This window comes from Sprattus sprattus (genome assembly GCF_963457725.1).
Source record: "Sprattus sprattus genome assembly, chromosome: 8".
NCBI lineage: Eukaryota > Metazoa > Chordata > Actinopteri > Clupeiformes > Clupeidae > Sprattus > Sprattus sprattus.
This window is the reverse complement of record NC_137927.1, coordinates 30,284,595-30,296,995: the sequence shown is the minus strand read 5'-3', so window position 1 is coordinate 30,296,995 and position 12,401 is coordinate 30,284,595. Positions and strand designations below refer to the sequence as shown.

Sequence of the window (12,401 nt, the reverse complement as noted above, 5' to 3'; positions counted from 1 at the left end):
AAAATGTAATGTTTGATTTATGTCCTGCCAGAGGAATACACGCGTTTGAATTGGTCTCGCAGACAAGTTTGCTGTTGTCACGTGAATGCAGGAGTAACGTGACTTTTGGGAGAAACGGGAAGTGAGTGAATCATGATCAGATGCCTGCTGGTCTTGAGAACTAAACCCGTTTCCCTGAAGCGAGAGAATTTCAGTAGGTGGTTTTTGTTTTTTCGGTTACCTTTAAGCTTGTGGTAGGTAAGTTAACCAAGCCGCTCTGACAAGTTGACGGGTAAAGGCAACAGGGCTCGACTCTAACTGCTGTTGAGGGAGGTAAGTTGTGTTTCAGTATGCTTTCACTAACGTTTTTCGAAGTGAGATCCCTATCTGGTTTGTGAACCCGATTTTCTCTGAATCAGGTATACACTAGCTCTAGCTGGCACGTTGTAAGGTTTCGTTTACTTAGAAATGGCAAGGTCGGCGTTTGAACAGTAAGATAACGTTATGAACCGTTTGTTTAAGTAACTTCGCTCACGGACACAAAGCAAGGAAGGGCTATGTATCAGGGCTGTAAACCCCGTCGCTGTAAATGTCATGACACTGGTGGCATTTGCCTAGTCAGTATTCAGTCAGTTCATCCACACTTGCTACGCGAGGAAAGTTTACAAATATCTGTTTACACTGTTAAGACGCATATAACTCAATAGCGTGAAACTCATTTTACAACTTTCACAGTTATCCTTTAGTAAATACATGTTGGAAGTAATACGCGCAACTTATAGCTCAGTGTCAGTACCAAATATAAGTAAACCATTTGAGCTTTTAACTGGGAGAACCGTTTACTGCAATGTCCAGAATATTATGACGTTGCGAGTAAAAAAAACTGGTATGCCAAACCGAGAGAATTTTGCCAAATGCTCTTTTCGATCTTTTCGGTTGAAAAACGATAGTGGGCTACAAAAGTGCATTGAAAAGCAAAGAAAAAAAAGAGAATATAAGCCTATTCATTCTTTGTATATAATTAACACTTTAGGTCAGTGGGTATAGCCTGGGTTACAATGCTGCCCAGGTTACTGGCCTATTGGTCACTTATTTGCCTCCTTTGTTGTGGTTGAGTACTGCTTTATAATGATCTGTATGAGTGGAATCAGTTTGAGTAAAACACTTTAGCAAGATGGGTTTTTTCGACTCGAGTTTCAGTTCATATTTTAAGAGCAGCGATGCAGTCCAAAATTGGGACACTTGAGGAAACTGTACAGTACAACCGAAACCAGAGAGTGAAATCTGTGCCTCTCTCCTTCTCTCTCTCTCTCTCTCTCTCTCTCTCAGGTGACTATGGGGTCTTTGTTTCGGAGTGAGGAAGTTTGCCTTGTGCAACTTTTCCTTCAGTCCAGCTCGGCATACAACTGTGTCAGTGAACTGGGAGAACTGGGAATAGTGGAGTTCCGAGATGTGAGAATAAAATGGACACTTCGCACACACTCAAATGATTGCACTCACTTGAATCACAGTTGCTTACACACACTCACACTGTTGTCTTAGCTTTTTTTTTGTAAGGATCATTTCACCCCAAATGCGGTTAACCTTGAAAGCGATCTGGCCCTGATCTGGCGTAGTTCTGTTTCAGAAGACGCTGCCGTTTTTGACACATAGTCTGTCTGGCTGAGCTGGCATGATGAGAGCTTTAGGGCTTTTGCATTTATAGTCCTTAGAAGAATGAGAAAGCAGTACAAATGGAACAAAATTACAAGCATCTGTTTGTCAATCAACCTGCCTAGTTTGAAAGTCATGGAGTCTGAGCTTAGCATTAGAATCAGAAGTGTTAAGCCTCTCTTACTGTCTCTTTCTGTCTGCCCTCTCTCTTTTTTCAGTTAAATCCTAACGTGAATGCATTTCAACGGAAGTTCGTAGGTGAGGTGAGACGCTGTGAGGAAATGGAGAAGACTTTTGGTGAGTTTTGGTTGTGGTGACCTCATTGTGGTGTGCAGACGTACGCAGTTGATGGCTCTTTGCCCCTCTCCTGCTGTTCTCACCAGTCATGCCCCCCCCCCCCCCCCCCCGGTTCTAGCCTTCCTGGAGCAGGAGATTGCCCGCTCTCTGTCGCCCACCCTGCGTACCCCCTTGAAGCAGCTACCCCTGCCAACCCCCCCAGCCCCCCAACCCAGGGAGCTGCTCACCATCGAGGAGGAGAGTGAGAAGATGGCTCGCGAGCTAAGAGAGGTAGCTACAGGGAAAGGCTTGCATCTGTATCCACATACTTTGCTCTTATCCATAGAGTTACTCAGGAGACCTGTGTTTGTTTGTTTGTTTGCTTGTTTGTTTGTTTGTTTGTTTGTTTGTTGCCACAGGTGTCCAGGAACAGAGATAGCCTCCGTGCCCAGCTTACCCAGCTGTGCCAATACAAGGGAATGCTCAGTCAGACCCTCTCCCTCACTGAATCACAGGTCAGGCTACAATTACCGTCAGGACTACAATTACCATCACCACCATATTCTTCCCCCACATGCCCTATCTCTCCTGTTTATCACTAAGTGCCGTGGCTGCATTTATCATTTCCTTATCTAACAGCATGCACACACACACACACACACACACACATACACACACACACACACACACACACACATACACAAACAAACAAAGTCAAAGTGAGCTATGAGCACAATATCAAGCAGGAAGTAGTTCACTGTTCCCATCATCCCCGTTTTCTTTTAGTACTTATGCCAACTGTCATTCTTACCAGGCTCCTCCGCCCTCCTTTGAAACCGCCGGCCGGCAAGATGTGCGCCTCAGCTTCGTGGCGGGCGTGGTCCACCCCTGGAAAGTTCCATCCTTCGAACGGTTGCTATGGCGAGCATGTCGTGGTTACATCATTGTTGACTTCTGTGACATGGAGGAAAAACTGGAGCACCAAGACTCTGTAAGGAACGAAGATGTGTGTGTGTGTGTGTGTGTGTGTGTGTGTGTGTGTGTGTGTGTGTTGTAAGGAACGAAGATTTCTGTGTGTGTGTGTGTGTGTGTGTGTGTGATAATTAAGGCAGCATTGTCCAATGACGACTAATGTGTCCATTCATGTACATCAGGCAAAATATCAGTACACCCAGTACTCCCATAGTAACTACTGGACACAACCACACACAGTCCCGATAGAAACGTAATAGGACACTGTGTTTGTCTAGTTCTCAGAATGTGTGAAGTGAGAAATAATGCCTTTGGGCCAAGGAAAGGTGTAAGTCAATCCTGCTGACATTTGAAATGCATTACTGTTTTTGACTGTTATCTCCAACCACAGGGGGAGATGATCCAGTGGAAGGTCTTCCTCATCTCTTACTGGGGAGACCAGATTGGCCAGAAAGTGAAGAAGATCTGTGATTGGTTAGTATTCCGTACTGTGTGCTGCCTAAAGCACACTTACTAAAACACGTGGGAAGTTACCATATTGTGCAGTTGTAAAAACAAAAAAGTTGAACTAATACTTGAACTTCCCCTCCATACATCCCCCTAAACCATGCTTCATGCATTCACAGCTTCCACACACAGACCTTCCCGTACCCAGACAGTGTTGCTGAGAGAGAGGAGATTCTCGGTGGATTGGGGGTGAGGATTGAAGACATCAAGTCGGTGAGTTTGGCTGTCAGGCGGAGACCTGAATGTCACTTAGTGTCTGCTCAATCACCAGTACTATTTACAGTGTTTCTCACACACACACACACACACACACACACACACACCTATGATTGTGTATCACCACTTCTGCATTTTCGAAAAAGATTTTGTCGTTCTCTTGTCTACTTTTATCCTCTACTTTTTACGTTGGCTCTATCCTCTGTCCAATATCTCTCTATCACTTCCTTCTGCGCTTCTCTCCTAATCTGCTCTCCTCATCTCCCCCTCTCCTCATCTCCCCCTCTGCTCGTCTCCTCTCTCCTCCCTGTCTCCTTCTCCTCTCCTCCTCCCCTCTCCTCTCCTCCCCTCCCCTCTCCTCCCTGTCTCCTCCTCCCCTCTCCTCTCCTGGCCTGCTCAGGTGGTGTCTGAGACGGAGCAGTACCTGCAGCAGCTGCTGGTGAAGGCCCTGGCCGTGCTGCCCCAGTGGAAGGTGCGCGTGCAGAAGTGCAAGGCCGTGCACATGGTGCTCAACCTGTGCAGCCCCTCCGTCACGGAGAAGTGCCTCATCGCCGAGGCCTGGTGCCCAGTGAGCCAGCTGCCTGCCCTGCAGAGTGCCCTCAGAGAGGGAGGGGTAAGAGTGTGTGTGTGAGGCGTGGTGGCTCGCCCAGAGAGAGAGAGAGAGGGAAGAGTGTGTGTGAGGCGTGGTGCCCCGTGAGCCAGCTGCCTGCCCTGCAGAGGGAGGGGTAGGAGCGGGACAGAAGGGGGGGGGGGGCATCAGAGAGGCATGCGTGAAGCATGGTGTCATATCTTATCAGATATTTAAAAGCACACTTTTTGATTCACTTATATTCTCTCAGTCTCTTATGTGTCTGAGTCTTTATCCTTCATCCTATGTTTTTTCTTCTTTCTATCTGTCTGTCTATCACTCTTTCTCTCTCTCTCTCTCTCTCTCTCTCTCTCCCCCCCCCAGAGGAAGACTGGTAGTGGAGTGGACTCATTCTACAACAGACTTCCCACCACAGTTTCCCCTCCTACCCTCTTTCCCACTAACTCCTTCTCCGTGGGCTTCCAGAACATCGTGGATGCTTATGGAATTGCCACCTACAGGGAGGTAAACCCAGGTAATTCACACGCATCATCATTCTCACACACACACACACACACATACACACACGCAAACATCATCATCATCATCATTCATCATCAAATTCCACTCTCAGTGTTCGTCATCAATTCTTGAAAGGGTTCTGCATTGGAGCAGTGATCATTTTAATATATATATTCACTGTATATATAAAGTGTCCACTGCGTCTAAGCCCTTTTTCCTGCCATCTCAGCGGTGTACACCATCATCACTTTCCCCTTCCTGTTCGCCGTCATGTTTGGGGACGTGGGTCACGGTATGCTGATGGCCTTAGCTGCTCTCTGGATGGTATTGGAAGAGAAAGACCCTAAACTGAAGAACAACACCAACGAGGTAACGTATATATACACACACACACACACACACACACACACACACACACACACACACACACACACACACACACACACACACACACACACACAGATATGCAAATACCCAAACATACACAGATATGCAAATACTGAGTCTATTTAGAGTCTTTAATGTTCATTTGGTCAAACATGTAAAGTTGCTTTGGACGAAAGCGTCTGCCGAATACCTTAACTTAAACTTGTTAGACCTCCTGTGGGAAATGCTGATTGTGCTGTACTAATGAACAATAAAAAAAACAATCCGAAATGTCTGGTCTGGAGTAGACCTTTAATGCATGCTCCAGATGATCCAAAATGGCTGGTCTGGAATGGACCTTTAATGCATACTCCAGATGATTCAAAATGGCTGGTCTGGAGTGGATCTTTAATGCTCCTGTGCTCCAGATGTTGATCCAAAATGGCTGGTCTGGAGTGGATCTTTAATGCTCCTGTGCTCCAGATGTTGATCCAAAATGGCTGGTCTGGAGTGGATCTTTAATGCTCCTGTGCTCCAGATGTTGATCCAAAATGGCTGGTCTGGAGTGGACCTTTAATGCTCCTGTGCTCCAGATGTTGATCCAAAATGGCTGGTCTGGAGTGGACCTTTAATGCTCTTGTGCTCCAGATGTTGATCCAAAATGGCTGGTCTGGAGTGGACCTTTAATGCTCCTGTGCTCCAGATGTTGATCCAAAATGGCTGATCTCTGGAGTGTACCTTTAATGTGTGCTCCAGATGTTGACCTGGCTGCATGCTGTGTCTCTCTCTAGATCTGGCGCATGATGTTCGGGGGCCGGTACCTGATCCTGCTGATGGGGCTGTTCTCCGTCTACACGGGTGCCATCTACAACGAGTGCTTCAGCCGGGGACTCAGTCCCTTCTCCTCTGGGTGGCACGTCCCGCCCATGCTGCAGTACAACTGGACGTGTGTATCTAACCACACATGCATACGTAAATGCACACACATCCACATATACACATGCGTACACGCGTAAACACACACACATGCGTACACACACACACACACACACACATGCGTACACACACACACATGCGTACACACATGCGTACACACGTACACACACACACAGACTCACATTCACACTCACACTCGCATACAAGCAAATTAGCACACAGTCACAAAACCGCGCTCGCATACCCACACACACAAACAGGATATGCCTAAACCCACACACACACACATATCTCTCTTTTCGTCACTCTCGCACCACATTCCTTAAGTCTTACAAATACCACATTGAGGTTAGCCTCTCAAGTTTTTTTAATACAGGGATCCTGTAATAATCACGCTAAGGAGACCCTGCATTATGCTACCCTTGCATGTTTATACCGAATCAAACAGATGAGGCATAATGTCACTCCGGTGTGTTATTTTACATAGCATGCCAGTGACGGTGTGAGATTTACCATGGCCTCTGTGTGATCTATAACGCCACATTCAAGACCACTCGGAACTTGGATATCCCCTGAACATTGCACTAGAACACCACTTAAAGTTGTAGCTCCGACTCTGAAACTCGGAGAATAAATATCCCCGGCTTCAGGGAGGCACCTCATTTAATTCAATTTGACATTTACTATATCAAAGGTTAAAAATAATTATGTTTTAGATGTGTGAAGATTCATGAAGAGGAAATGTGTCAAAATGAAAAAGAAAAAAATACTAAATTATTGATAGCCAGCAGATAAAAGGAAAATCCACTCTTGAGTCATCACCACATTATTGAGGTATTGAGGTTCCAAAATTCTGAGTTGTGTTGAATGTGCCATAACATACGCTTTGAAAATAAACTAGCTCACTGCTCTGGGTTAGTGTGTAACTGCACTTCACTGTGTGTGTGTGGCACTTCCTTGGATGGGTTAAATGCAGAGGTGGATTTCAGAGTGTGTGTGTCTACGCCACCTCTGCCATAGAGTCACTTTCACTTACCTGTTGCTTTCAAAAACAATGATGGATGAACTTGCTGTCGGTGTCGGAGGCGGCGGCGGCGGTGGATGGATGAACTCTTGCAAGCCATGCACATTTCTAGCAATGTTCAGACTGAAACAAATTTGGCGTAGACCATGAGTGAAATGTTAATGCATATGATGTCTGAATTACGTGTTGTGACGACACCATAGTCTTGCATCACGCACCTGGTCTGCCTTGACGGCGGTCCCATCCACACAGACGTCATTCACGCTCTGTGACTTCCTCCACTGCCAGCTCCGAGGCGAAACACCATTAATCCCCCATTCCGCCTCCTCATTGTATATTCTTATACAGAGTAGCGAGGCGGAGTGAAAGCACAACATTCCCGTTATAAAAATGCTTTAGAAATAGCCTCTCTGTTAACCTGCCCACAGGAATGCATCCATATACTACATACACCTTGCCAGCTTTGTTTCAGTCCCACTATGTTGTAATTGCTTACTCTCTGGCTATTTCAGCACCATTTTAAACGAGAAGCTATGTTACAAGCTGTAACTTTAATAAACTCCATTTTATTTTCTCTCTTTATGTTTCAGTTCTGCAGATATAAGTAACAACCCATACCTCACTTTGGATCCTGTTGTCCCAGGGGTGTTCACGGGACCATACCCTTTTGGCATTGACCCAGTATGTTACTTTACACACACACACACACACTTTTTCATTCATTGCTAAATCTAAATTTCACTCTTCTGCATCATCTTTTAAAAGACGCTTAAATGTAGTCATCAGCAACCATCATTGACCAACATAACAACAGTTTTCCAGTAGTTGCTCATTTTCTGCGTCATCTTGCTAACCCAACGCTATTGTTCCTTCAGATATGGGGTATGGCCAGTAATCACTTAACGTTCCTCAACTCATACAAGATGAAGATGTCTGTCATTATTGGAGTTATCCACATGAGCTTTGGCGTCTGTCTGTCCTTCTTCAACTACGTGTGAGTCTTCAGCATGGCCGCACTGTCGGTGGTTAAATGTATAAAGATGTGAAGTCGTCTTTAATAGTTACTTTTAGAGATTTTTCATTAAACAAATATTAAGGTTATATATGCAGAGTAAGAAATAGATGGAGGATCATTCCATGCCAAATCCCCTAGAGGTCCCCACATGAAACCCTCAGTGTACTCCAGATATGGGCACTGGCAAAGTTTCAGAGCCCTGTACCAAAAGACAACAAAATGATAACAATTACAATAAAGATACTCTCACACAAATGTTCCTAAATGCACTGTCTAAAGTATGCTGTAGCATTGTCGGACACGGATCTCTTCAACACTGTCGAGGATATCAGCAATGAAAAATGTTATTGTGATTGACTTCCACCTGTTAGAATCTAAATATGACTGCAGATCTAACTTAATGTAGTCTTTAACAACAACGATAATGATAAATGTGTGACGTTTTATGCAATCTGGGGGAAAAAACACATCAATACCTTTGTCATTCTACAGGCCATCCTGAGCTCTTCAATGGGGGGGAGGGGATTGTATGAAGTTTCAGAAACTGAGTTCAGCTGTTTTGTGTTTTTTTGCAGGTTTAGATAACTTTCTCTTCTCTTTCTCTCTTCCTCTCCCTGTTTCTCCCTGTTTCTCCCTTAGGCACTTCAAACAGTTCAGCTCTATATTCCTGGTGTTGATTCCCGAGCTGATGTTCATGCTGTGTTTGTTCGGATATCTGGTGTTCATGGTGATTTTTAAGTGGCTGGTCTACACTCCTGCCGACTCCAACAAGGCACCCAGCATTCTCATCCACTTCATAAACATGTTCCTGTTCACTGCAAGCGATAGCAACCCTCCTCTCTACGAGGGACAGGTGGGTCAATTGCGTGAATGCCTTCTTTACTCTTGCAGGTGGAGCCTGTGATTCTGGTGAAAGGTTGTCGACATTTGAGCAGAACAGCCAATCAAATCACATGTCTCCCTTTCGTACTCCAAAGCAACACCCTGATTGGCTGGAATAGTGTGTGGCCTGGTTTGAGCCACTTTATACGGACAGCTATAGGACCAGGAGGGGTTGAATGTGTCAAAGTGTATTTGATCCGGATCACAGACTGCACTGTTTAAAGCTGTTGGGACTGTGAGAGTGTAATGGAAACCCATAAAAGGTCACGTACCCTGTCTCTATTTGCAGATGATCGTGCAGAAGGTTCTGGTGGTAGTGGCTGTGTGCTCGGTTCCCGTGTTGCTTCTGGGGAAGCCCATTCACCTGTATGTCCAGCACAAGAAAAGGGCCAGCCATCTCACGGTGTGTGTGTGTGTGTGTGTATGTGTGTGTGTGTGCGCGTGTGTGTGTGTGTGTTTGTGTGATTTTAGTCTCTTAATTATGTGTGACATGCTTTTTTTGTGTCACAGAACTTGTGTGTAAATGCTTTTGAAGGTTGGATGTGTGTGCACTTTTGTCACTTTCAGGGGGACCGGCGGCCATTGCTGGCAGAGAATGGTTCCATAAATGCCCAACAGGTGGAGGTAGAGAGTGGCAGCCATGATGAAGAAGAGGTGAGGGGTGGAATGAAATGGACGGGCAGAGTGAAGTCTAGAGAGGACTAATGGCAGTAATAACTGTTCATTTGTTTTGCTTAATTTCAGTAACTGGAGTCATAGTAGAGCCTGTAAGTATAGGTGTGTAGGAGAGTAGTGTTTCAAACTGCCACCTTTGTTGTTTTGTCTGTCCTTACCATTTGTTGTGCGTGTTCACTAATCAGCCATTAGTAACATTAGTATGTCATAAACATGCCAATTATGGTCAGCTGACTTTCCAAGACCTCCATTGTTTCCCAATGGGTTTTCTTAATGTTTCATCATCTCACAATGTATTGGTTGTTTAGAAATATTCTAGAAATATATCGGTCAACTGTCTCGCCATTCATTCAGTCTTTCCCCCTTCTCCTCCGGTCCGTAGGAGTTTGACACGGCAGATGAGTTCATGCACCAGGCCATCCACACCATCGAGTACTGCCTCGGCTGCATCTCCAACACGGCGTCCTACCTGCGCCTGTGGGCGCTGAGCTTGGCCCACGCACGTAAGACGCAGACACGCAGACACAGACACAGACAGATGTGCCTGCATGTGTAATATGTGTTTTTGTGTAAAGAGTGGAGTTGAGGTGTGCCGGCGTGTGTAATGTGTGTTTTTGTGTTGTGCCGGCGTGTGTAATGTGTGTTTTTGTGTTTTAGAGTGGCGTTGAGATGTGCCGGCGTGTGTAATATGTGTTTCAGACCTTGTGGAGTTAAGATGTGTCGGCGTGTGTTAATGTGTGTTTCAAACCTTGTAGAGTGAAGTTGAGATGAGCCGGCGTGTGTTATGTGTGTTTTTGTGTTTTAGAGTGGAGTTGAGATGTGCCGGTGTGTGTAATGTGTGTTGTGTTCCTTGTAGAGCTGTCTGAGATGTGTCTGTGTGTGTTGTGGTCCTTGTAGAGCTGTCTGAGATGTGTCGGTGTGTGTAATGTGTGTGTGTTGTGGTCCTTGTAGAGTTGTCTGAGATGTGTCGGTGTGTGTGTTGTGGTCCTTGTAGAGCTGTCTGAGATGTGCCGGTTTGTGTAATGTGTGTGTGTGTGTGTGTGTGTGTGTGTGTGTGTGTGTTGTGGTCCTTGTAGAGCTGTCTGAGGTGCTCTGGGTGATGGTGATGAGGATTGCGCTGAGGTCCCAGCCGTACGTGGGCTCTGTGATGCTGGCAGCCATATTTGCAGGCTTCGCGGTGCTCACTGTGTCCATTCTGCTGGTCATGGAAGGACTCTCCGCCTTCTTACACGCACTTCGATTGCACTGGTGAGCTAAAACGTGCACACACACACACCTTTTGGTTGTCAGTGTGATCACTGGACATTGTGTGTACTTTGAAAACATGAATATATATATACAGTATATCCATACTAATCTACTAATATTACTTTCATTCTTTCTCTCTTTCTCCTTTTCTTTTTCTCTCAGGGTGGAGTTTCAGAATAAGTTCTACGGTGGAACCGGATACAAGTTCAACCCATTCGCATTCACATCCATACTCAGTATTTCATTAGGGAATTAATTCATGACTTGCTTTTTGCCTATTACAAGTTTCAGAATAAGTTCTACGGTGGAACATTGCTAATCAACATTTCATTAGGGAATTCATTAATGACTTGTTTTTTGCCTATTACATGTTGTTTACGAATTATGCAATGAAATCATGCATTTGATTGGCACTACGGGCACCACCATTTTAAAGATCCAGTTTGAGGTCCTTTCTTTGTCTTTGCTTTTGTTTTGTTTTTTTCTTTTTATTTAAATTGCATTAATCCTTTGGTTATATGTTATAGCTTTGGCATTCTGTTCAATCCCATTGGTGACCTTCATCTCTCAAATCTCTGTACCATTAATGTGACCAATACATTTGCCAAACAAATTTTACGACATACATTAGGTGCGACTGAGACTGACTCAAAGGTCGACATGATTGTTTTTTTCCTCTGCCATGTCAACTATCGATACAATTTTGTTTTCTTATCTGATGACGTGCCAGATCCCTGAGGGAATCATACATATTACAGATCAGTTTAAACTTCTTTTTATTTTCTGTCATATGAAAATTCACTTTCACAGATATTTTGCCATACAGTGTTTATACCTCATGGAGTGAACACATTAAGGCCCATGTTTTAGAAACGGTGTACACTTTGAGTGCGCGTCTTTTTCGACAATGTACTTTGTGGGGTTTGTAGGAGCTGATGTAGAGAAGCATCATGCGAATGGTCCCGTTTAGTTCTCCTTCCCCTCGAAATTATTCCAATGCTTCAAAGACCATTCTAAGCTTCTTTTTTTTGATGATTTCCTGAACAACATCCCAATATTTTATGAAGTCGTTTTTATTAACTTACCTATGCCATGTCTGATTGTAGCCTAACATTCACATTTGTTCTCTCCCATCTCTGGCAACATGGATTTACATGTCTTGACTGACAGTCTGTCCTTTCCCTCCTGAACTTGATCAAATGTTTTGCAAGTTGTTTTGAACAAAAGGGTCCAAACTATAACTTTAAATATGTAATGTGTCTGCTACAGTCCTCAAGCAGCCCGTTAAAATTATCCAAAGAATTGCACCCTGGAGGTGGAAGTGACAATCTGATATAAAAATAAAGTGGCATTTAAGTGTCTCAACCAGCATGACATTAAAGACAAAGAGAAAAAAAAAATACTTATATGGGTCACTGTAATTCTCTGTAGAATGAGTTCATCCGACTGAACAGCTTTAAAATTATTTTTGTGATCATTGTCCGTGTTTTTCACTTTTTGTTTCACTTGTTTGAGCTGATTGTATGAATGCTTATTAAAGGGAAAACTGGCTGATGAATACT

The 12,401-nt window shown here is 44.5% G+C and overlaps 1 protein-coding gene across 2 annotated transcripts; it reads left to right on the top strand.

Annotated features, from left to right (window-relative positions):
* Positions 1 to 167: 167 nt before the first annotated feature.
* Positions 168 to 12,301, top strand: LOC308369330 (V-type proton ATPase 116 kDa subunit a 3-like). Of its 2 annotated transcripts, XM_080843729.1 has the most exons (20): positions 168 to 312; positions 1,309 to 1,431; positions 1,851 to 1,929; positions 2,048 to 2,199; positions 2,328 to 2,423; positions 2,723 to 2,899; positions 3,272 to 3,354; positions 3,507 to 3,600; positions 4,004 to 4,216; positions 4,556 to 4,706; positions 4,923 to 5,062; positions 5,851 to 6,005; positions 7,610 to 7,700; positions 7,895 to 8,013; positions 8,674 to 8,887; positions 9,206 to 9,319; positions 9,484 to 9,570; positions 9,974 to 10,094; positions 10,668 to 10,839; positions 11,002 to 12,301. In XM_080843729.1, the coding sequence occupies exons 2-20, from the start codon at positions 1,315 to 1,317 to the stop codon at positions 11,093 to 11,095; spliced, it is 2,469 nt and encodes an 822-aa protein (XP_080699855.1). In that variant the 5' UTR covers positions 168 to 312; positions 1,309 to 1,314; the 3' UTR covers positions 11,096 to 12,301. The 2 variants fall into 2 exon arrangements, with proteins under 2 accessions (XP_080699855.1, XP_080699854.1); XM_080843728.1 differs by lacking the exons at positions 10,668 to 10,839; positions 11,002 to 12,301 and adding an exon at positions 9,661 to 9,683 and having other exon boundaries at positions 9,974 to 10,074.
* Positions 12,302 to 12,401: the final 100 nt, after the last annotated feature.